A 10,330-nucleotide genomic window follows, 5' to 3' on the forward strand; every position below is an offset into this window, starting at 1 on the left:
TCTACCCTCACCACCGTCCTCCCTCGATGAAAAGTCCTCAGGGAACTCTTCTAGCTTGCTTGGATTATAACTACGGGTTACCGCTCATGCACACACACATATTAAAGTCCAAGGCTTCTCTCCCTAACCACCATCACTGTCTTCAGCCCAGTCACTTGTATTTATCACTGGGAGTTTTACAAAACCTCCCCCTTGGCTTTGCTGTCTCCACTTTGACTCCATCTACTAGGTCTGCCCCATCCAGCAGATCTTTGTGAAATGGCCAGGCGACTGTGCCATTTCGTGGGCTAAGACCTTTGAACAGCTTCCCGTTGTACTTTGAATAAATCCATGGTGTGGCAGAAAGCCAGGCCACTGACCTGCCTGCCACCCTTTTCTTTCCAGCTAGCCAACCTCCAGCCTCCTGGGCCAGTTGCGATTCCTCCAACGTGACACGCTCCATCATACCTCAGATACAGGCTGGGCAAGTTACTGTTCTGCAGCTACCCCTGCTTCTGCCCTCAACTACTTTTCCCTGGTCCTTAGAAGTTGGTGTAGATGACCTGGCTTACCTGACACATCACCTTTAATCTTAACTGAGCTGTTTTTCTCTGGGGCAGCTACTATAATGTTGTCAACCTGCTACTTACATACTGAGGCATTTTTGTTGGGACTTTTTCCCATTCCATGCTCCCTTTCTGCTACTTCCTGTGTGAGATGAAGGTAGAAACTGGCCATATCAGTTCCCTCATGATAGAATATCAGAGCTCAGCTATTAAGTGACTCAATGAATAAATGATTGGGTGAATATTAATCAACAACATTATGAATAAGTGTGGTGGCCTGTAGGGGACATGGCAGACAGAAAAGCAAAACTGACTTCCTTAGGCAAGCATTGCATACTCTACCCATCCGGCCCACCAGACCACCTCCTCCAACATCTTAGCCCCAGAGATGTTCTTCATCTCCTGGACAGTCCTCATCTCCACAACACACAGAAACCCGGATAACAGATGAATTATGCCAGATCTCTAAGCTCTGACTCCAAGGGACCCAAAGGCACACAGATATGAAAAGGACAGGATGGGAACTAAACAGTGAGAATACAGAAAACAGAAAAAGAAAGTAATGGAAGTCACTACACACTTAGGAAGAAAATATGGAGCTAGATTAGACGGGTTACTGTTTCTTGGGTCACACTGCTGTATCATACAGCCAACATTCCACGCAACACCTCAGCCACCACAGAAGTGCATACAATGTCACTCATAAGATACAAAGACAGGGAAGATAGGATCATGAAATGCCCCTCACAGGCTCCTATCAAGACTTTGTTTCACTATTTTTGGAGGTTCTGGAAACTTTAGTGGCGCTGACTGAAGGAAGTAGGTCTCTGGGAACGTATCCTTGTGGGCTGTACCTTGCCCTGGGCCATTGCTAGATCCCTATCTCTGCTACTTGGCCATCAGCTTTCCTCCACCAGGTCCTTCTGCCATGATGCTCTGCCCCATCATGGTCCCAGAAATACAAAGCAACCATCGATGGAACCCTTTGAAAAATGAGCCAAAAGAAACCCTTCCTCTCTTAATTAGTTTCCAACAGACATTTTATCATATCGGCGAAAAACTGACAAAGATGTCCATAAGCATGTATGTACATGTAATACATGTGTTTATGTACCTTGAAGTACGTGTGTGTGTGTGTCTGTGTGCAAGTCTGTATCCATGGAACTCTATACACTAAAAAGAAAAAAGGTAGGGTTGACACACTACCATGGAAGATAGTCAGAACTGACCCATTTCTTTCTACTAAAGTCAAAGAATGCAAGATGGGCACTAATCTCCACTCCAGGCAGGGCAGGCATCAACCAGGAGGGCCAAGCTAGAGAGCAAAATTTACTAACGGTTAGGCAGAAGAGGGATTATACTGGAGCAATCCGATAAATGACACAGTTGAAGAAGCTCTTACAGGGAAAAGTAAGCACATTGATCAAAGCAAACAGAATGAGCATGCCCGAGGCCCCCATTCGCTCACACAGCGTCACTCAGCCTCCTGCCATCTGTGCGTGCACAGGCTGGGCACACGCTCCCTGCAGCGGGCATCTAGTGAGCGGACTTGGGCTTGCCTAACTTGATTTGCCCAAAATCAGGGTCCCAAAAAAAGCAGGCCAGTGCCACTGCTCTTTGAGTGCCTTTTTAATCTGCAACCCAAATGACAGGACTGCCATGTGGCCAGTCACAGCAGTCGGTCCCCCACACCTGGCGTGGGCTACATGCCCTGGAGACTCAGAACAGCAGCCTCTTGCTCAGCATGACCGTGTCTTTCCCAGCCAGTTCTGCACACTTAGAGAAAAAGCAGACATGGGAGACCCTGCCTTTGCGGCCTAACACAGGTGGCGGATTTCCAGTGAGCTGACTCGCTGGTTCATAAATCAGGGCAGGAAACATCTGAAGGCTCCCTAGGCTTGGTGCCTGCGGATCATCGTCTCAAGCACATAACTTCTTTCTGGAAGAAGAGCCTCTTGCCACTGGAGAGATGAGCCATTTGGGTAGCGGGTGGGGACAATTAAGACCCGAGTCTTGCTATGCAGCGCTGATGGGGGGCCAGAACTCACCATCCAGCACAGGCTAGCCTCAGCTCAGCAGCAATCCTCTGTTTCTGCCTCCCAAGTGCAGGGATTACAGACAGGTGCAACTGCTCCTTGCTAAAGGAGTCATTTCAAACTGAGCGTCTCAATAAAAATGAAGAATCCTACCCTCCTCAGTCAAAGTGGCTGGAGAAGGGGCTTCGTGAATTACTGGATAGCCTGGTTAATACTTACAAAGGGGATGAGCTCAGAAGGGATCTAATCCGTTGACTCTTCTGTCCTTCATCAGCCTGCCACCCCTAAAAGTTGTCTGTTTCCAGAAGACTTAATCTTTGAGCATGCAACCTTGCCGTCTCCACCCCAGTCTGTCCTACCGGGGCACTCTCGGCCCTGTGGATTAATGGGGTTCATATCTGGAACTCTTCTCTCCCGATTGATTTTTTTCCATGTTTGCTAACATTGTCTAGTCCTCCTTCATTTCTCTAGAGTTCGTTTGTCCACTGATCAGCATTCTCCTGTAAGAGTGGCCAGCACTTCTTGCCAGTTGGGTTCATCCAGGGTACCTACTTCCTGAGTCACCAGCGACCTGGGGGTTTTCACTCCTTGTACCCATGTACATCTCATCAGCACTAGCATACCCTCAGGGCTGATTTCCATACCTTGCTACCCCCTTTTTCATACTTGAGCCCCGTATGCGCAAGATACTTCCTAATTCTATAGTGCGGCCTTCTTACTCAATGTGACTCTTCCTCTCAAGAATGGAGCCATTCTCTCCTTTATTCCTTTTCTTCCACACTTCCCAACCCTGCCTTCCATGCCATTTTGGTTCTCGCCTTTGAAAAGCATAGTCTGAAGTTGGTTATCTTTGATCAAGTCCCTCTGGCCAGCTCCAGGCCGCAGGTCTGCCCAGCTATAAACTCCCACACAACAATTCTGCCTGGACCACAAACTCTCCTTAATGCAGCCTCGAAAATCCCTCTCCCATCTCATCGCTCTCCATTCCCACTCCTATGACCCAGCTACAACTCCTCCATCTTCCTCTCAAACACAGTCCTTTGACTCATTGTGCCGTCATGAGACCCTTTGCCCAGTAAAGTCGAATTGGCTACCAACTTCAAGCTCTCCTGCCTCTTGCAACAAGCCCTTGCACGTAGTCGGCACTAAGAAATAAAGACACATAGCCCCGACAACTGTAATAGAACAGGTATATTCAGATTCTGATAGACACTAAACCTCTTTTCAATATTTTCTTACCATCAGTTACTTTGAGCAACTAAGCACCCACAGGCACAAATGATGCCTCTACTGCTGCTTCTATTAATATTGTTTCGAATCATAATAGGCTTTCAGTTCTGACTCTGCCTAGCATTGTGGAAAGAGTTTATAGGAACGAATAGCATTTAATCTTAATTATTATTCTATGAGACAGAATTAACATCGCATTTCACAAATGGGACAGCTGAAGCATGGAGGAAAACTGAGTCACTTCCGGGCCTTTGAGGGGCATGGCCGAATAAAGACAGACAGTGAGGTGTTCATTTGCAAGGGCACAGAGTGCTATAAAGTTAAAAGCCCCTGCTACACTGGACTGCTTACAAGGGAATATAACTTGGGCCAAGGGCCAGAGGTGCTTCCCTGAAGAAGCCCTACTTAAGCTGGTGTCTGAAGGAGGAAGTTAGCCTAAACTTGGAAAAGAAGAAGGAAAAAAAGAAGATGCCTAATAAGGAAGCAAAAGAGGAAACAGGCTAGCCTGAGATTCATGGTTCTCCTACAAAAGAAAAGAAAAGAAGCAAGAATTCTTCCTTAGTGTGACTAAAACCTGTCCTCTTCCTGGGTACTGAAAACGAAAGCAGGATTCCAAGTCCCCAAACCAAGCTGGGTTCCATTAAACACAGAAGTTAGGGTGCTCACATAAGCAAACCCCTTACAGAATCCAACTCGTTAAGAAAAAAAAAGTATTCAGGAAAATGTGGTACGTTTACACAATGGAGTACTACACAGTGGAAAAAAAATATGATATCTTGACATTTGCGGGCAAATGGATGGATCTAAAAAACATATTGAGTGAAGTAACTCAGACCCAGAAAGACAAATATAATATGTATTCACTCATAAGTGGCATTTAGACATACAGCAAAGAAAACCAGCCTACAAATTCACAATCCCAGAGAACCTAGACAACAAAGAGGACCCTAAGAAAGTCCAACATGAGAAGTAGAGAAAGACAAGATCTCCTGAGTAAATTGGGAGCACAGGGATCATGGGAGAGGGTAGAAGGGGAGGGGAGAGGAAGGGAGGCGATCGGAGAAAAATATATAGCTCAATAAAAACAAATTTTAAAAAATCCAAGGAACCATGTTATCTTAAGAACTTCACCACCATGATTGGTGTGACAGATTCCAAATCACCAAAACGCAGAAGCACTCTTATGTTTTGAAAGTGCTCCGCATCATCCAATCAAAGAGGTTGTCCTCAGCAGTCAATAATTATAAACTCATGAAGTCAGTTCCTTTAGCCATCCCACACAATGGGATTACCTTCTCTACAAAACACAATGCTTTTTGTTTTGTTTTGTTTTGTTTTGTTTTGTTTGTTTTCCCTAATTTACAACACGTGAGACAACGTGTGTGTCTTGCTTATCTTTTCCTTTTCCCTTCCATTTGCCTGTGATGCACAGAATGCACCAAACCCTTTCTTGTGGAACGAAATTCTCTGTCTCCTCCATCACAGCCAGCACACTATAAACACACAGCTTTTGTGACATCCACGCAAAGTTTTATTGTGCCGTTAGCTTTGATAGAAAGCACTGCAGAAAGTTGTTTAGAAATTAAATATCTAAAACAAGCTATTTTAAAATCCAGGGCCTTCACTATTTCATGTCTGCAATGAAGAAATTTCATCTTGGGGAGAGCAAGCTGTCTTTCACACCATATGGCTAATGGTGGTGCATAGCAATTAGCCAGGCTGATTAATGGTGAACAGATTCTAATTTTATGCTTATAATTGAGGCTGCATTTGCACCCCTGGTGCAAATTCAGCACAACCCAACTTCCACTTACAAGAGGCAAGAAATCAAGAGAAATAGGATGGTATGGAAAGTGAGAATTTTCTTCCTGGAGCCCCCTAAAGAGTATCAGATTTGCAATTTAAAAGACTGTTAGCCACACAATAGATGACAGGTTTGTGTAATGGGGTCATGGCAGCCTGGTAAACAAACAGTACCCCTTCCGCATCTATAGGCAGCCAGGAAAGCCGTAATCTGTAACATTAGCAAGATGACATTTGGAATATGGCTTTTCCCTCTTAGCCGGGCGGTACACACAGCATCATTTGCCTTCAGTGGCTTGAGAATTTTATTTTTGCTATTTTTATGTTGCTGAAAAATAGAGGCACCGTCAGCAGTAAAGCACACCAACCAGCATCATAAAGCACTTTGGACCAATGAATTTTAAAAACAAGGAAAATATAAACTGCATTAATCGAGGGGAGGCCTGTGCGTGAGAGGCATAATATATCTCTAAGTAGTTCAAGAATAGAATTCTCTCCGGCATAATCCAAACATATGCAGATACAAAATGCAAATAGGCAATGTATAGATAGCGCCAGGCCTGTTGGTTGAAATCCGTCTTCCTGTTTCCTGTTTTGCTCCAATCCTGAGCAGCTCCACTTGAAGGGGTCCCTCTAATGGTATGCTAATTGTAGAAGGTTAAAGTCGGAGAGAAAAGCTTGGGGAAGTAGTAATACAGACAAGGTCATGTTTTACTGCTTTTCAAAATGGATTTTTTTTCTCCTTTAATTCTGAAAGGTACCACTCACCTAGATGATATTTACACTCAGGGTAAAACTAACTTTCCCCACTAATGGAAAGAATCCCACATCATTTGGGAGCATTCGGCTACTGTTGTCTTAAATCTGGGGGAAAGCAACCTAGCTTTAAGAATAATTAACAAGTTTTACACATCACTGGAATAAAATGTGTGAAACTCTTCTACATCTTCAAGCTATAAATCAGAACTATATTTTTAAAAATAATAATAAAAAAAGGAGACATGGAATTTTTAGAGAACCAAATGTTAGTATTTGGGATTTCATTCAGGAAGCGCATGAAGCCCTTTTGATTCTACTTCCACCTGTAGAGTTTTGAGGTTGTTTTCCAGAAGAGTCCATGAACAGCAGAGGAGAGCTGCCCATGCTGAAACAGCAGCTGAAGACTCAGATGGATTGGTCAACGACATTTAGCAGCCCAGTACACTGTGCCAGGGAGCCCTGCTCCTAACAAAGCAATTAGGAGCCTTTCTCTGATGCAGAGTGGCATCTTCCTGCTTTATCCAATTCCTTGAGAGCTATAGGGAGCAAAATACTGGATTGTTTTTACAAGGAATAGGAGCACAAGATAAAAGGCTATCCCTTGCTCCTGCCCCTCTCCTGTGCAGGCCTGACTGAGGCCATGGAGGTGAAGGTGGTCTCAGATAAGTCAGCATGATTACAGCCCAAAGTGAGAAGACTCCTATGGGAGGAGCATAGGGACTCCTTTTCACTATCCTGCCCCAATCTCAAAGCTCACTACCTCCAAGAAATATTAGCTTCATGCTCAGATATGAATAGGGTAAGTCAAAGACCAAATGCAAGGAGAAAAGAAAAAAGAAAGAGATCAGTTTAAGGAGAAATGAGGCTTGGGTAGAAGAACTCAAAAGGAGGAACTATAACTTTCAAGTTGACCCAAACAGAAGCCTTCATGGACTTCAAGAGAACTCTCATTTTACTAAGCATGAGGCTGAGTGCAAATGTCACCACTGAGCAGGCTGTACTGGATTTGACTCCACTGTGAAGGGTGATGGAGGGCACTGCTCTGTGGCCATTATCTGGGAGGTATCAAAATGCAAGCCGATGTCTTCCGAGATGAAATGTAATAAATAATTGAGAACCGCCGTGATCCCTGACACTGCCAAATGTGTCTAAGAATTCTTTCTTCCAGATTATTTACTAAAAGCAAAATAAACAGATAGCCAACCAATGGAACTGACTTTGCCTAGGCATAAGATCCAAAGTAATCTTTACTTTGCAGAGAGAGAGAGAGAGAGAGAGAGGGAGGGAGAGAGAGAGGGAGGGAGAGAGAGAGAGAGCGAGCAATTCCTTACCTGCACATGATCTCGTGCGTGAGCAACACTCGGCACATTTCCGGGTTCTTGTCTTGGCCTTCGTACACTATGGCCTGAAAGTAAAGGCATGTCTTTAGCTAAAAATAGAAGCAAGTAGCAGAGCACTGCCTATAACAATCTTGTTCTTCACTGCCTTGCCCCTGCTGGGGGCCAATTAACTTTTAGGAGCAAAAAGCAAATCAGCCAGGCTGATTATTTCAGGACACATTGCTCAGGATCAACCCAAATTGAGTGGAATAGGATGCGATCCTCTCTGCTCTCTCAACCACCTCATTACGCACATCTTCGGACCAGTGCCTGTGATGGGCATCTGTTGTCAAGACAACCATAAGTCTCTTTCAATACAGAATAAAAATAAGTCTAATCAATGAAGAGGGAAGCTTCAGAAGGCTGAAGAGGCTACAGGGTTTTGTATTTCAAATATAGAAAAGCATGTGGGTTTGATCACCCACTAGAACACATTTGCCTCTCCGCTCTTCCCAGACCCCCACAGTTAGTGTTCTACTGGCAAGCGACAGAAAACAAGTTTGGGAAAAGGCTCGAGCAGTCTTGCACCGACTATGTCATTTCTGAAGTGAGGCAGCCAGGGAAAACCCCTCTTCCTACCAAGAGGCTGAAAACATGTGTTGGTGCAGGGTGTACGCCCACCCAAATAGGAACACTTGCCAGCATGTTCTGTGTGGGGAATGAAGTCACAGTCAGCTCCCTAAATAAAGAGTTCTGTCTCATTCTCAAAATCAAGCGTCTTAAACCACCAGCCTCAATGCTTTTCTCTCTCTCTCTCTCTCTCTCTCTCTCTCTCTCTCTCTCTCTCTTCCCTTTCTTTTATTTTTGTAAAACAATCACATTTTTCTTCAGGACACCCACCAAGTTCCCCAGAACCTCCAGCTTGAACGCAGATCTACAGGTTACTACCCAAGGCAAAAGAAAACACAGTGCTATTAGTAGAATAGGATTCTGCACCAGCATGCATTTAACTCACTTAACACTGTATCACTGCATAATACTAATATAACACAGCTTCAAATTGTTAATAAAATTACTTTCACACATTCACAGAACCCTCAGTTTCTCAGTGACAAAACTATTTAAATTAACCAGAGATTATTCTTGTTCTTAAGTGGCACACAAAAGTACTTCTGCGCCTAACTTGTCATTTCTCTCACACACTTTGGTTTTGAACTTGGAGACAGAGCGTCCACAACTTAAGACCCAGTGCAGACAGATCCATGGGCCATGACCTGGTTACAGTATCTGAACACAAAGCAAAGCAAACTGCAACAGATCAAAAATTAAGGGAAAAGCATTGGATGAAAAAAAAAAAGCATATTTCTTTACCACTGGCCTATCAAAACTATTTTTTTATGGCTAGCTCATCATAACCTTGTACTAAAAAAAATAAAATGTTTTTAATTTAGCTGTAAACATCTAGAAAGGTTGAAAGAATATATTTAGAAGTCCATGGCAGGATAGTCCATTACCCAGATTCCTCAAATGTTTGCATTTTACTAAATTTGCTTCCTATTTTTCTCTTTTTCCCTAAATCACTTTTTAGCAAATTGCAGATATGGCCTCAATATATCAGCATGCATTTCCTGAAAACAAGGCATTTTCATGCATAATCACAGCACAATTATCTAAATCAGAAAATTAGCATTGATACAATAGAATAATCTAATCTCCAGACCTTATTGAGATTTACCAATTACCTAATAATGTCCTTTACAGCAAAAGAAAATCCAGTACTAATCACTGCACTCAGCTGTCATGTCTCCTTTCATTCTGAATATCCTCCAGTCATTGTAGTTCATGGCATTAACATTGTTGAAAATATAGGTCAGTTACTTTGTAAAATATCCTTTTATTCGGGTTTGTTGGGATTCCTCAAGATCATATTAAAGTCTTAGACTTCAAGGCAGGACAACAGTAGAGGGTGATGCTGAATCCTCTCTGAACTAGGTTCTACTGTGTACAAGTTTATTAGCAGCATAAACTCTGACCATTTGGTTAGGGTGATGCTTGCCATCACTAGGGACCACAGGTCAGAGTTTCACACTATAATACTACATTTCACCCTTTCTGTATTTTGGGGCAATAACTTGCATTATGTTAAGGTCCTATTAAGCTTCATATCTTTAGTGACTAGTTTCAGCATGCATACATAATCCTTCCTTTATTCTTATTATATTTATTTATTTACTATATTGAGGGGGCATGTGCCAGTGTGTGTGTGTGTGTGTGTGTGTGTGTGTGTGTGTAGGTCAGAGGACAAATTGCGGGGGTTGGTTCTCTCTTTCCATCATGTGGGGATCAAAAATTGAACTCAGGAATCCAGGTTTACTCAGCAAACACCTTTATCTTCTGAGGCTTTTCACTAGACATCTTTCCTATGTTTCTAAATGACCTTTCCAAATTACCAAGAAGTTTTTTGTTTTACTCTAGAAAATGGAGTTTCTGAATCCAAAGCCAGACTGGTCTATAGAGGGAGTTCCAGGGCAGCCAGGACTATACAGAGAAACTTTGTCGAAGAAGAAGAGGAGGAGGAGGAGCAGGAGTAGGAGGAGGAGGAGGAGGAGGAGGAGGAGGAGGAGAAGGAGGAGGAGGA

General features: G+C 43.4%; 1 protein-coding gene across 7 annotated transcripts in view; it reads right to left on the minus strand.

Moving 5' to 3' along the window:
- Positions 1–10,330, minus strand: part of Ebf1 (EBF transcription factor 1) — a 387,947-nt gene that overhangs the window by 364,495 nt on the left and 13,122 nt on the right. For all 7 annotated transcript variants that reach the window (XM_050138716.1, XM_050138715.1, XM_050138714.1 and 4 more), the window contains exon 5: positions 7,705–7,778. In XM_050138716.1, the coding sequence (XP_049994673.1) occupies positions 7,705–7,778 (74 nt within the window). The remainder of the gene's footprint in view (positions 1–7,704; positions 7,779–10,330) is intronic.

This window comes from Alexandromys fortis, unplaced genomic scaffold (genome assembly GCF_014885135.2).
Source record: "Alexandromys fortis isolate MF-2015 unplaced genomic scaffold, M_Fortis_MF-2015_v1.1 scaffold_11, whole genome shotgun sequence".
Lineage (NCBI taxonomy): Eukaryota > Metazoa > Chordata > Mammalia > Rodentia > Cricetidae > Alexandromys > Alexandromys fortis.